Consider the following 13704-nt stretch of genomic DNA (forward strand, 5'->3'; position numbering starts at 1 on the left):
ACACACACACAGACACACACACAGACACACACACAGACACACACACACAGATACACACAGACACACACACAGACACACACAGACACACACAGACACACATACACACACAGACACACATACACACACACAGACACACACACACAGACACACACACAGACACACACACACACACAGACACACAGACAGAGACACACACACACAAGTCATAAGGATCCATACAGGAGAGAGAACACATGCTATTCTTCTAAGTCTGGGTTACCTCATTTAAAGCATATTGTCTGTCCTTATCAGTTATTCTGAGGCAGACCGCATTCACTTGGAGAGTTGGAAATGGAAGAAAGCCATGGTAGGTCTGACAGTGCCTCCCTCAGACTACATTTATTATGCACTGTATGTTTGCAAGGATTAGGTCCTGTAATTATAAGACTGCCATAGAGCTCTTAGGAACTAATTAAACTTGAACCTTAAAAATCCTTAAGGACAATATAATCCCATTATATCAGTGTTTTATTAAGTGTTATTTTGCTAGAGTTTCTCCTCATAACCTTCCCACTTCCGGTTTCTCTGTGTCTCTGTCTCTCTTTCTCTCATGCACACATGTGTCTAGCCCACACCTCCACAATCATACATGCTTACACTTTCACATACTTGCATGACGTCAAATTAGTGTGGATACAGAGAATTCCTCAGTTCGTCTTCATCTTCTCGTTGTTAGAGACTATCAGCAGTATTCAAATTATAATTTCAAGTTATTCATCTTATTAGCGAAATTCTTCATGAATCTTTTAGTAGCAGATACGCAAAGGATCCTTTCATATTCCACTCCTATATTTGCCATTTTAATTTACACTGCCCACTTTCCAGCTGCAAGAGTTATTGGTTTCTTTGACTAAGGGGCTTCTCTAGTTGGGCAGAGTCTGTTTGTCGGCAGGAAATAATAGAACTTTCCCTAGAACTCTCCACAACATTGACCATAGAGTCAGTGTAAAGATCCTTTGCCCCAGGCATGGGTCATATCTAAGTACTCAGTGCTGGCTCCAGGTTCCCCAAGGATCTCACACTCTGATTGTTCACTGTGGTAACTGTTGTATACTGTATTGGGGTGTCTTGTGATGTCATTTCTCCATTCCATTTATGTCTATTGGAAAAACCTTCCAAATAAACCTTCAAATTCTCATCTTGGGAATGCTAGGGGAACTTTCAAAGGTACAAAATAATTAGATATTTTTTTTGGCTGGAATTTTCTTTATACTCCATTTACTCTCCATTTCTCTTTGTCTATGATCTCTCCTTTTTAAGTAATATTTTTACTCTTGGAAAGTTCTATAAATTTATACAGTGTATGCTAATTGGATTCACCATCTGCTGCCTTCTTCCAACTAACTCTTGTTTTCCCATTCTGCTTTATGTTCTCTTTTTATTTTATTACGTTTTCTGGTGTTAGTAACCCTTCCAGTCCAATTAGTAGTGATTATGCACACATGAGTGTCTTTCTGTCCTTAGGTATGTCTGTCTACTTAATCAATTGCCCATAGCTTCTTTGATAGAGGTGGGTCCTCAGGGTCCCTCTGGAGGTAATCAGAGCTACAGTGAGTTGGTGTGCACCAACTCTGCCCTGTCCAGAAGGCAGTATTTCACAGCTCTCCATCCACTCACTGTCCCTTCCATGTTTGTCTCTCACACAAACACCCATGAGCCTCAGACAGTAGGAGGTCGCCATACATGACCCACCTAAGCTGAGCACCAGGTGTTATTTAGACCTGACATTTTGACATGTGCTGAGTGTCTGATAAAAGTTTGAGAGCAGCACGGGTCTATGGGTGTAAACATACATATTTTATTCAGTGTTATTTGATTAAACATTATTTTTAAGAATTGCTTTTAGAGGCTAGTTCTTCAAAAGAAGACTGAGCGAAACCACACATGACCAAAGCAAACGTTTGGTTCATCTTTCTTATGTTTCTTTTCCAGCGAGGTGCTGAAGTGCATTTGGTTCCTTGGAATCACGATTTCACCCAGATGGAGTACGATGGACTTTTGATTGCCGGGGGACCTGGGAATCCAGCTCTTGCACAACCACTAATTCAAAATGTGAAAAAGGTGCTTGGAGTCTGGGGCTTGGGGGCTGCTGCCTGGGAGGGAAGGGCATCTGCTCTGTAGTTCAAAGAGGCTCTGTTTCATTTATTCATGTAGTTTTAGGACTTACATTAGTACTTGGGAGGCAATTTTAGCATAGTTATTTTAGGGAGAAAACAGTGAGGACTCTTAGAAGCATTGTTTTGCTTTGGGACAGAGGAAACTTGCCATGCTTCCTCCACTAACAATGGCTGGATGGAGTCTAATCTTCACCTCTAATAGCCCTCATAATTGAAAACTGGCAACCCAGGCTCATTACCTTGGTGCAGAACCCGTAAGACCTTCAAGTTTTTTAAACATTAAATTATGTTTGATTGAATTTGAATGGCAAGGACATCTTGATGGATTCTGAGATCCATCCATTGTGCCTCTCTCTACATTCTAACTAGCAATTCCTTTCCTACTTCTTCCACATTGCTCATGAGGAATGGGGAATGCTCTGGCTTTTATTCTTTCAGAGACAATGTTTTTCTCTGTCTTACTTGCTTGATGATCTTCCCTGATACAGATTTTGGAGAGTGACCGCAAAGAGCCTTTGTTTGGAATCAGTACGGGAAACATAATAACAGGACTGGCTGCTGGGGCCAAATCCTACAAGATGTCCATGGCGAATAGGTAAGGCAGTTATGAGATTGCAGCCAGGCTACCTCTGAAATACCGCCGGTAACCAAACACCAAAGGCTTAGAGAATTTACATAGTGTTTCTGCAGAGTAAACGCCAGTCAACCTATTACATAGTTCACAGTTGTCTGATCGCCTGATTCCACTTTTATTACATTTCTCAGAGGCAGCCTTCTCTAACGATAACTTTGCTATAGTTTAAGGTTATTTTCCTTTTCTTGGCATGAACTGACATTATAATACTCACTCAGAAGGTATTCCAAAGGAAATTGTTCCGATTTGAAGCTTCGTTTCAGAACATTGATAACATTGTAAAGAGCGAGAATGACTTCAGATCCGAGAACACATTAGTGACTCAGTTTCACTTCTTTACCCCCAATGCTGCTGATTTCCTCAATGCTAGGGCCTTCCCTCCCTCTGCACAAAGCAGAGTTCAGAAAGAGTCTGATCTGAGGACTGGTCTGTTTATTAGCTCAGAGAGTTCTCCTCTGGCTTGAAAATGACGGTAGCTCCTTCAAAACTAGCTGCTTATTTGTAGTTGTGCGAAGCCAGTATGCGATCTCTCTTTGTTATGAGTGCCTTTCTAAAACTGATCATGAAAGTTCAATTGACCTGCGCTTAAGACTCAACAAAGCTTCCTGAATTGAGTTTTTGGTTTTGAGGCTGAAATGCTTGGGATTAATAATCTGTTACTCTTTTTACAAAGCCATTTTCACTAAGGCAGTCAAAGGGCCTGAGTTTGGCTTCACGAGTAACAAATACATTTGCTTCACTTCCCTTTTCTCTCTTCTTCTCTCCATCTCTCTCCAGAGGACAGAATCAGCCTGTTCTGAACATCACCAACAGACAGGCTTTCATTACCGCTCAGAACCATGGCTACGCTCTGGACAACACCCTCCCTGCCGGCTGGAAACCACTCTTTGTGAATGTCAATGATCAAACAAACGAGGTAGTGGCTCTCAACAAAACTGTTCCGTTGTTAGTGAGAAGATAAGGACTTTTCTTGTATGTTATGTATTCTTCTTTCCATGTTTAGGGTGTGTGTGTGTGTGTGTGTGTGTGTGTGTGTGTATGTGTTGCATGGAACTGTGCAGGTGTGTGCCCCCGTATGTGCACACAGAGCCTGGAGCAGGGCACCCAGTATCTTCTTGTACTGTTCTTCACACTACTGTCTTACAACAGAGCCACTCACTAAACTGAACTGTTTTGACTTGGCTGTACAGCAAGTTCCCAGGAACCACCTACTCCACCCCTTAATGCTGCAGGTTAAAGCACATGCCATAGACATGGCAGATAGGAATTCAAACTCAGGTCCCTCTTGCTTGTAGACCAAGTGCTCTAATCCATGGAATGACCTCCTCAGCCAGCCTGTCACTTCACAAATGCAATTCTCTTACTTTCTTATTAGTTGACTTTTTAAGACCCAGCTCTTGTACCCTTGTTCAGGATCCATTTATACACTCATCACTATTAGGGGTCAGTTGACATTTGTCTGTTTGGATCCAGTCCTTGGTGTGTCCTCAAGTCTCAGCACTGCCACAGTTTTTAAGACCTTTGGGGAAGTAATTTAAAAGTTGGACCTGAGAATTTTATTTTATTTTGAAGAAATTCCAGAAGGTTCAGTCCCAAATGTTCTGGACCAAATTTGTTTGCTTTTATTATATTCTGGAACCCTCGTCCAGCTTCCTCTTTATTGGGCTGTTTTCTATTCTTCCTTAAACAGTTGGGTGAATCCTTAGTGTCTCCAACCATGTTACTTAATAATACTGGGAATTTTCCAGAATTTTATTAAGTATTAACTTGGTTTCCTATTTGAACTTTATTATCTACTGAATAATACATTGCCATATTTGACATTTGTTGTCTTAGAAGGAATTTCTCCCTGTTTCTCATTCCTTTAGGGGATTATGCATGAGAGCAAACCCTTCTTCGGTGTGCAGTTTCACCCAGAGGTCAGCCCAGGGCCAACAGACACTGAGGTATGCCAGCCAGACGATGTCTGCTATATGCTTGAAAAAAAAGATCAGAGATGTTTGTGGGTGAAGACTCAAGAAACCAAAATAATTGGTGCACAATATTCTCAAGGATTGCATCTTGGTACATGCATTTTGTATTAAATCCCCCCATGAAGATCATGAAGTAAATTTTAATCTTTTCTTAAATTTAAAGTGGGAAAGCCCTTAAGAAACTCAAAGTAATGCTAGAATGCTATTTTTACTTAAACGCATTATCATTCTAATATATTTAGCTCTGAAATTTACAATTGTTGTGCTATGCAAATGAATTCCCTCTTGCTCTTTCCATCTCATAACTGAAATGAAATTTTAATCCCCCATCTGTGAGTTAAAAAAATCCCTATGGCAACTGATTGTGTAGCCACAGAAGGAGAATAAACAGCAGCAAGGCAAGGAAAGGGGCTGGGAGAGGAAAAGGCAGCCTTCGTGGTCACATGACTCACATGACTTTTACAAAAGGGACCCACAGGAATGCTTAGAGCAGTCTGTTTCTAACCTGGATAGTTTTTCTATTATTTAATGAGAGCTTTTGGTTCAGTATTCAAGTACATCTTTCCAAATTAAGCTCACAATGACTCCCAGGAAAGCCTGGCGTGTCTGGAGTGAGTTCTCCCTTTCTGCACCCAGGAACCTCCTGGAGTGCTCTGTCCACCACTGTCAGCAGAGCCTCCAGAAAAGATGCCCAGGCAAAAGGAGGAGGAGGACATGAGTTACCTACTCTTTCATCTCAGAGCTTCTTAGATATAGTTTCTTAGATATGGGCATGGCATTTTTCTTTGCATTTCTCTCATTTGGAAGTATCTATTCAGAGAGTCAAAACCTGTATGTTTTAATTAATTCATGATGAACCTGGAAAAACGAAACAAATCACTAGTTACTGTCTTCATGTAATGCTTGCTAAGTTTTTTTTCTTTGATTTAACATTTAACTCTTAGACTGTTATAACTTCAGATGTGGGCAGTATATGCAATCATTGCACTATGACTTAGTGTTTTATTTTCCCGTCCTGCCAAATTGCAAAACAAGTATTCTTGTTGACATTTATCGTGTCTAGTGAAGCAACAGAAGTAAGCTCACTGGGAAAGTTTAAGAATAATCTTAAGGGGTCTTTTTTTTTTTTTTTTTTGAGAGCCGAAAGAAATGAGAGAACACTATTTCTGACTTTGAAGTGCGAGTGCTCTAGTTTCAAGTTTTGTTCAGCTAGAGTTTGAGTCATACAGTAATTGTAAAATATACAATTAAAGAACTAAAATCTTGATATTCTCAAAAGGCAGTATTGGATGTGTTTATTGTCTGTAGAAAATGTCTCATCTTAAAGGACTTGAGGTGAACAGAGCCCAGAAGGCTCCCAAAGATTATAGACTTGATTTGTATGTTTTTTAATGGCATATGTGTGTGTTAAGGAGCCCTTGTCTAGCTGACTCTTTTCTAGTCCTCTCTGGTGTATTTATTTGTCTTAATTTAATATGAGTAAACATTCAGTTATTGGACAAAACCCAAAACCCAAACTGAAACCACTAAATAGCAAAACTCCTAATATTCATGGAGCAACTTACAGTAAAAACAAAATTCTCTTTCTGAAGCTTTCTCTCAACCGTACACCAGCAGTGTGCTTGGAGGCCTCATGAGTTTAGAAGCGGCCAACTAGCTGTGATTTTTCTTTTCTAGTACCTGTTTGACTCCTTTTTCTCACTGATAAAGAAGGGAAAAGGCACTACCATCACCTCAGTTCTGCCAAAGCCAGCGTTGGTTGCATCTCGAGTTGAGGTCAGTAGATGCAGATTCCATTTTGATTTATGTATAATGTATTTTCTTTAATATGTGATGACTTTTTTAAAAAAGGAAAATAATAGAATTTACATGAATGTCTATGAAAAATGAAGGCCAACATTATATGTTTTAATTATCTGTTCTTGGGAAGTTATTATAATTTACATTAAACATTTAAAAATATTTATATTAATTCCTTGAGAATTTCATAGTGCATTTTGTTCATAATGACACACTTTTCCCACCTTCTATTAGTTCCATCATCCTTCCCCATCTACCCAACTTTGTGTCTTATTTTTTTTTTCTTAAACCTACCAAAAACAATTTGTGGTACCCATTGTTGTTCTTGTGTGTGTGGCTGTTCTTTGTAAAGGAATGGTCTCTTTAAAATAAATTAGCTCTCCTCCCAGAAATTGATGCCCAGTAGCTGTTCTCCTAAAGGTGGGGTTCTATCCTCCTCCTCCCTCTGTTCAGAACTTTTGTGTCTCCTGAGCTTTTCTGTATGTTGTCACCAACATCATGTGTTCATACATGCAATTTCCCTAATGTGTTTATGAAAGTGTTCATTGAAGTCACTCAATTCCTCGGCTTCTAAAATCTTTCTGCCCCTCTTCATAATAATCTCAGAACTGTGGGAGGAATGTCCTTGATATATACGTACACACATATATATGTATATATGTACATATATGTATACATATATGATATACATACATATATGTATATGTTCCATTCATATATAACATATCTCCCATTTAGTGCTGAGTGTTCCCAGTCTTCCACTCTCTGCACAGAACCTCTGTCTAGACAAATCACTGGGCCTAAAGCAGATCCTACTATTATTATCCTGCTAAATGCACATAATATTATACATTTTCCCAATGATTTATTTTTATGCCATAGATTAGTGTACTTCTTAGGCCTCAACAGGGAAGCTTCTTTTGCAACAGATGGTAATTAACACACAGAGATACTCACACTTGGTCAAATGGCACAGAATAAGAAAGTTTCACTTACAATACTGTCATAAAATTTCCTTCTACTAGACTACTTATTATAAAAGCTTAATAAAAATGGTATTACTTTTGATTTACAATTTGGTATTTTTCCATTACCCATCCCAAACCATAGTCTTTTGTAACCCTGAGATATATACTGAATCACTGAAGTTGATAGAATTCATTTTTTTAAAAGATTAGTTGAATCATCATTTAGTAAGTAAACAAAATTTTATTATTTACCTCTAAAGGCTAGTGGGTTAAAATTAATATGTATAAGACCTTTTATATTATATGATAAAGATTCTCTCTATCTCTTTTGCATTATATAAATTTTAGAAGAATGCATTGTACTTTCAAAATATGTGTAGAGATATATGCAGGTACATTTACATGCAAATATTTTCTGTAGAGTAAATGCATTTGGTTTTTGCATATTCTTAAACCAAATATTAGCTTCTTTCAATTTTTTGCTTAAGTAAAGAAATTGCTCAGGAACTTTGGAAAGGGCAGTGAAATTAGATTATGTTTCAATTGTTAATCTTTTTGTCTTGGAAATGACGGTATGACCTCAGACAGCAGAGCTTGACTATTCTCTGGCAGATGCCTTATTTTCTTTCCTTGGAAATGATGGTAATGCCTCTTTCTTATTGTTTGTAGGTTTCCAAAGTCCTCATCCTAGGATCGGGAGGTCTGTCCATTGGTCAGGCAGGAGAATTTGATTACTCAGGATCTCAGGCTGTAAAAGCCATGAAGGTGAGAGAACACAAGCTTCCCCAGGGTTGGTACACGCTCCTTAATGAGTCTAATTAGTCGTTTGTAGTTGAGATTTATGAGGCTTTTGTTCAAAGTCACTATAGTTATTTTCCTTAGCTATCATTAGAATCCTATAGTAAGAGTTTTGCCAACACCAAAGATTTTAACTGCTTCAAATGTGCACATCAGCCAAGTGAAGCAGGGGAAATTATTTACATTATTGCCTTTTTACACTGAAAACCTGAACTTTATTCTTGTTTCTACAGGGAGTTGGTAAGTATACTTGTGTTTGATGTGTCAGAAGGAATTTGGGCTTTAGGCTACTTTACACCCTGTGCTAGAAGCTTCAAGCATCTCCATGGTTGAATGAAACCCTAACTGGGTGAGCAAGGATACCAACACATTTGTTCACCAGTCACTAGGGAATCCTATCCCTTTATCACTGACTTGCAAAACTGGATGATACAGACATATTTTCAAGTGGGAAAGATTCTTTAATAATACTTAAGTTGGGGAAAGCAAACTTGTATCTTCGATTCATCCAGGTGGCCACTGTAATTATAACAAAATCAACCTTGAGAGAAGTTATCTCATGCGGTTAAGACGTTCCACTGCTGAGACAACTTGCTCCCTCTTTAATCCTATTTCCAACAAGCTCTACATCCTGGTGCTTATCAGGGCATCCAGAGGTAGTGTAAGCACTGGCTCATGACCCTGCCTCAGGTGCTACAGTGTAAAGGCTGTTTACCAAAGACCTGGCTAGTGCTGAGAAGCACAGAGATGTCAGAGGGACAGCAAATATCGGAAAACAGCTGGCTAAAGTTTTCCTGTGGCCCAAAATTACCCCGATAAATGTCTGTTGAAAAGAGCTTTAATACAACCCAATCCCTGATTCTTCTTCCCATCTCTCCTCCCCTCTTTTCCCCTCCTCTCCCCTTCCTTCTCATCTTGTTTCTTCTTATTTATTCATGGATGACCTTACTGTGCACATATTATTATTTTTTACATATTTAAAAATATTGATTCATTGCATTATATTAAGATTCAGATTCTTATTGATTAGAAGGTTTTCTTTTTTTTTTAAATTGATTTTTGTTGAGCTCTACATTTTTCTCTGTTCCCCTCCCTTCCTCTCCCCTCCTCCCTCAACCCTCTCCCAAGGTCCCCATGTTCCCAATTTACTCAAGAGATCTTGTCTTTTCAACAGTTTAGCTTGGTTACAACATAGTGTTACTATATTTAGGATTTAGAATACTGTTAAGTAGTAGACATTTTCATGATCTTTGGGATGATGTGGTACATACATATATTATGGAAAGAATCAGGAAAAATTCATGCAAAGTTAATTAAAATCAGCATGGATTTTTAATCAATTTAAAAAATGATTAGCATGTATGCATGAATTCTGTAAAATTCATAAAAGTTGTTATATTTGCCTCTTATTAGCATATTTGATATTCTGAAGTTTGTTGGTATTTGAGGAGTAAGCTTTCCTTCATATCTTTGCTAATGGTATATTTACAATTTAGATTCAATTATTTCAGTTATTACTTATATCCAAAATATGTTTGCTTAGCTCTATGTATCCTTCCAACATTTTGTTAATAATAATACTCATATTCTGGATAGTTCTTTAAAATATTGACTGACAACTCACTGAAGACAGAGAAAATCGCATCTGCATATCTTGTTTAGATAGAGTCTAATGTCAGCTATGTAACCTTTAGTAACTCTTCTAAAACCTCATTGAATCTTGGTTTCTTCAATCGAAAAATAGACATCTCTCTTTTGGGATTAGTATATATATATATTAACAAATATTATAATACATTCAATTTAAAATAGCATAAACTGTATTTATCTTTAATTCAGAGCTTCCTTAAAGGAAGAATTTGGTTTTCAAAGATGAGTTTTAGACTTTCATCTGCATATTTTGTTGATTTGTTTTTTAGAAGAAATTGAAATCTACACAATAGTTTGTTAAATAATATGGACTATCTGGCCATATTTCATACTTTATTTCACTAAAGTTCATTCTCATTCTGATTTCGAAAATCATTATTCTTAGTACATGAAGATCATTTTAGAAGAAGTCTCTCCAGATGTAAGGAAAGAGTTAATATTGCAAATCATATATTCTTACACATGAGCACACACACGCATGCATGCACATAGATGCAGGTTTTTATTTTAATTTATTGCCATATGGTAATTTCTATTTTCTACACACACACATACACGTATACATATTCGCACATGCAGACACATACATATGTATATATACACACACACACACACACACACACATGTAGTATAATGCTCTTTTTTAAAAGTATTACAAACAGGTTTAAAACTCTAGAGAAAGTGGTTATCAACAGGTGTATCTTAGTGATTCTGGCAAGAACAAAATACCGCATTCTAAAGGTGCACCCAGTGCTGTCCTCAGACAAGACATATAAAGGGAAACATATATTTTGCCTCTATTAAATATATTTTCTTCATAAAATGAAATATTTAAGTTGTTTCTAATTCCATATCATGTTTACTCATTTTAAGTTTTTTTTTGGGGGGGGGGTGGCATTTCATTCTTTTAAGATCAGTTGAACCCTAAAGTTTTGCAAACAGTCTCTTGACAGTCTTTCTGGAAATGATTTCCAGTTTGATTTGCCACATACCTGGCAAAGGATTCTTGGTAATGATCTTGATGAAACTTTTTTCTTATTAGTATTATTTTACAGCATTTTTTCTTCATTTGGACAGATGCATGTTTTCTTTTGATTTCTGCAGCCTGCCCAGAGAATAATCTAAAAGCTTTGCTAACTAGTCTTCATCAGAGTGTAGTAGCCATTATCACCGAAGACCTTAAATGCTTGATTTGTTTGTTTTTTTTTTTTTTTCCAGGAAGAAAATGTCAAAACGGTCCTGATGAACCCAAACATTGCATCAGTGCAGACCAACGAGGTGGGATTGAAGCAGGCAGACGCGGTCTACTTTCTTCCCATCACCCCACAGTTTGTCACAGAAGTCATCAAAGCAGAGCGGCCTGACGGGCTCATTCTTGGCATGGGAGGCCAGACAGCTCTGAACTGCGGTGAGTTCTTCTCCAGTCAGGTGTAGGTTATTTTTACCCGTGTACCAATGTGAAACACACGTGGCTTGTAGTCATCGAAGAGTTGTGTTCTGTGTGCTCATAAAGCCTTTATCCTAATGGAGAAGAAAATGGCAAAAGAAAGCCTTCCATTCCGTGTAATAAATTGTACATGTTTATGGCACAAAAGAGCAGAGATGCAAAAAATTCTTCATGTTAAGGTTCTGGAGTGGCCAAATGGATTTAGTGGATTTCCTTCTCCTTCTTAGGACATTGTTACCAACAAAACTATTATGAATGAAAAATGAGAATTAACATATTCATGCTTACAAGTCAGTGCTGGGGCATTTGCCTTCCACATGGCAATGTAGGCTTGTCCTGACTGCTCTGTTATTGGCTCTGCTGACTCCTTGAATACATTTTAAGAGTTATTTTCAAATTGTTTTCAGATGTATTTATTTTGCATGTAGGGACATTTTGCCTGTATGCATGTCTATGTCCTACATGTGTACCTGGTGCCTTAGGAGTTCAGAAGGCAGCATCAGAAGCCCTTAGAGCTACAGATGTTGGTCACTGTCACCTATCTTGTAGGAGTCGAATTCTGGTCTTCTGCAAGGGAAGCCAGTGATTTTAACTTCTGAGATAGTTCTATAGCCCCAGGGTTTTTCTTTAAACAATGTTCAGTGTCTGTTAAGAGGACATAGGGTTGAAGATGATAAGAAACCGTATGTTTGATTCTTTCGTAGGAGTGGAGCTGTTCAAGAGAGGGGTGCTGAAGGAATATGGTGTGAAAGTCCTAGGAACATCAGTTGAGTCCATTATGGCCACAGAAGACAGGCAGCTCTTCTCAGACAAGCTGAACGAGATCAATGAGAAGATCGCGCCCAGCTTTGCGGTGGAATCAGTAAGAAACTTTGTTCTTGGGAGATGGGGTCGTTGTTTGTCTTGGACTGCAGGGAGAATAATTTATCATCTCTGATAACTATATATAAAATCTATCTGTTATCTTCAGACATCTTTTAGTATCATGGAGACACTGTGTACTAGTGTCAGCACTCAGGGCTAACATTTTAGAAATAGATATTAACATTTTACTCTTTGCAATGGAAAATATAAACCCAGGGGTGATTTTCCTTGTTTGAAGCTGAGGCGCCCATTATCTCTTGCTCTGAAAACAACAACAATACTGACTTTTAATGGCAAACTTATTTTTGCCTTTTGCTTTCTCTCTTTCCTGGGATAAGTCACACATGTTGAGTGTGAGTCTTAATACCCTGAAAATTGGGTTTTTGAAATGAAATAAATGTTTAAGAATGAAATGAATTTAGTCATTAAGATTCATCCTGGATGCATATACCTTTGTTATAGATCTGGGTTTGATTTCTATACTCATTTTCCATTAAAATTGATTCTAAAAATCATTCCCATTTTTAGAATATTGCCAATGACCAAGAAAAATTCAACTATTTGTTCATCTCTTTTTTTCCTGACTGTATTTTTGATTTTAGAAATATATTTGGTGAGGTGAAAAGTGGAAGCTTTAAACACAACCTCCCCATTGCAGAAATAGGCAAAGTCTTAGGGATGAGAAAAGTCATTCTGGGATGACTAAAACTGGATGTATCTGCCTCAGAAAAGAATGCTACTGCGTACATGCCAGACTACAAACCTGTCAATCAAGAAGAATCTCCTGGGAGCTCTCCTGAAAGCTTTGGGAAGCTCTTGCTGTACATTTGTACTTTTCGTTGCCAGATATAATTATGTCCTTGCTTCTCCATGATAAGAAGCAGGCATATGGGAAAGGTGTAATTACATTCCCATTGGTGGTGTAATAATATTCCACAACAGAAAATATAGCCACCATATGTTGTATTCGGTAAGTTAAAAAAAAATCCAAGCTGCAGAGACTGTTCTGAGAATAAATTTGAAAAATGAAATACCTCCTTTTACCTAGTGTTCCTAATGGCATGTTGTTTTATTACCATGTTAGCTTCAGGAATAGATAAACATTTTTTTCTTTTAATGATAGACTTTCAAACTGAAGTTAAAACCATTATTTTATATATCTTTTATTCTAAAATAAATGATGATTATTTCTGCTTTGATCACAGTGTAGTATTTAGAAAACAACTTAAAATTTATCTGATAAAAAATGAAAAATTACACCCACTGGAATTTTACATAACTTTTTCCAGAAGCATTATTTTTTTTAGAAGTACACGAGGGGACAATAGAACATGTTCCCCTCTGCAAATCAGCTAATTAACCTGGGTTTCTAGGCTCCCATAGTGGGACTCTGTATGTTCCCCTTTCTGTGTGT

General features: G+C 37.6%; 1 protein-coding gene across 1 annotated transcript in view; it reads left to right on the forward strand.

The window, feature by feature from the left end:
• Cps1 (carbamoyl-phosphate synthase 1) overlaps positions 1–13704 on the forward strand; it is a 107750-nt gene that overhangs the window by 29155 nt on the left and 64891 nt on the right. The window contains exons 8-15 of the mRNA XM_048458818.3: positions 1972–2100; positions 2645–2751; positions 3568–3706; positions 4659–4736; positions 6441–6539; positions 8201–8296; positions 11198–11387; positions 12131–12288. Of these exons, the coding sequence (XP_048314775.1) occupies positions 1972–2100; positions 2645–2751; positions 3568–3706; positions 4659–4736; positions 6441–6539; positions 8201–8296; positions 11198–11387; positions 12131–12288 (996 nt within the window). The remainder of the gene's footprint in view (positions 1–1971; positions 2101–2644; positions 2752–3567; positions 3707–4658; positions 4737–6440; positions 6540–8200; positions 8297–11197; positions 11388–12130; positions 12289–13704) is intronic.

Source organism: Myodes glareolus, chromosome 1 (assembly GCF_982192425.1).
Source record: "Myodes glareolus chromosome 1, mMyoGla1.1, whole genome shotgun sequence".
Classification (NCBI taxonomy): domain Eukaryota; kingdom Metazoa; phylum Chordata; class Mammalia; order Rodentia; family Cricetidae; genus Myodes; species Myodes glareolus.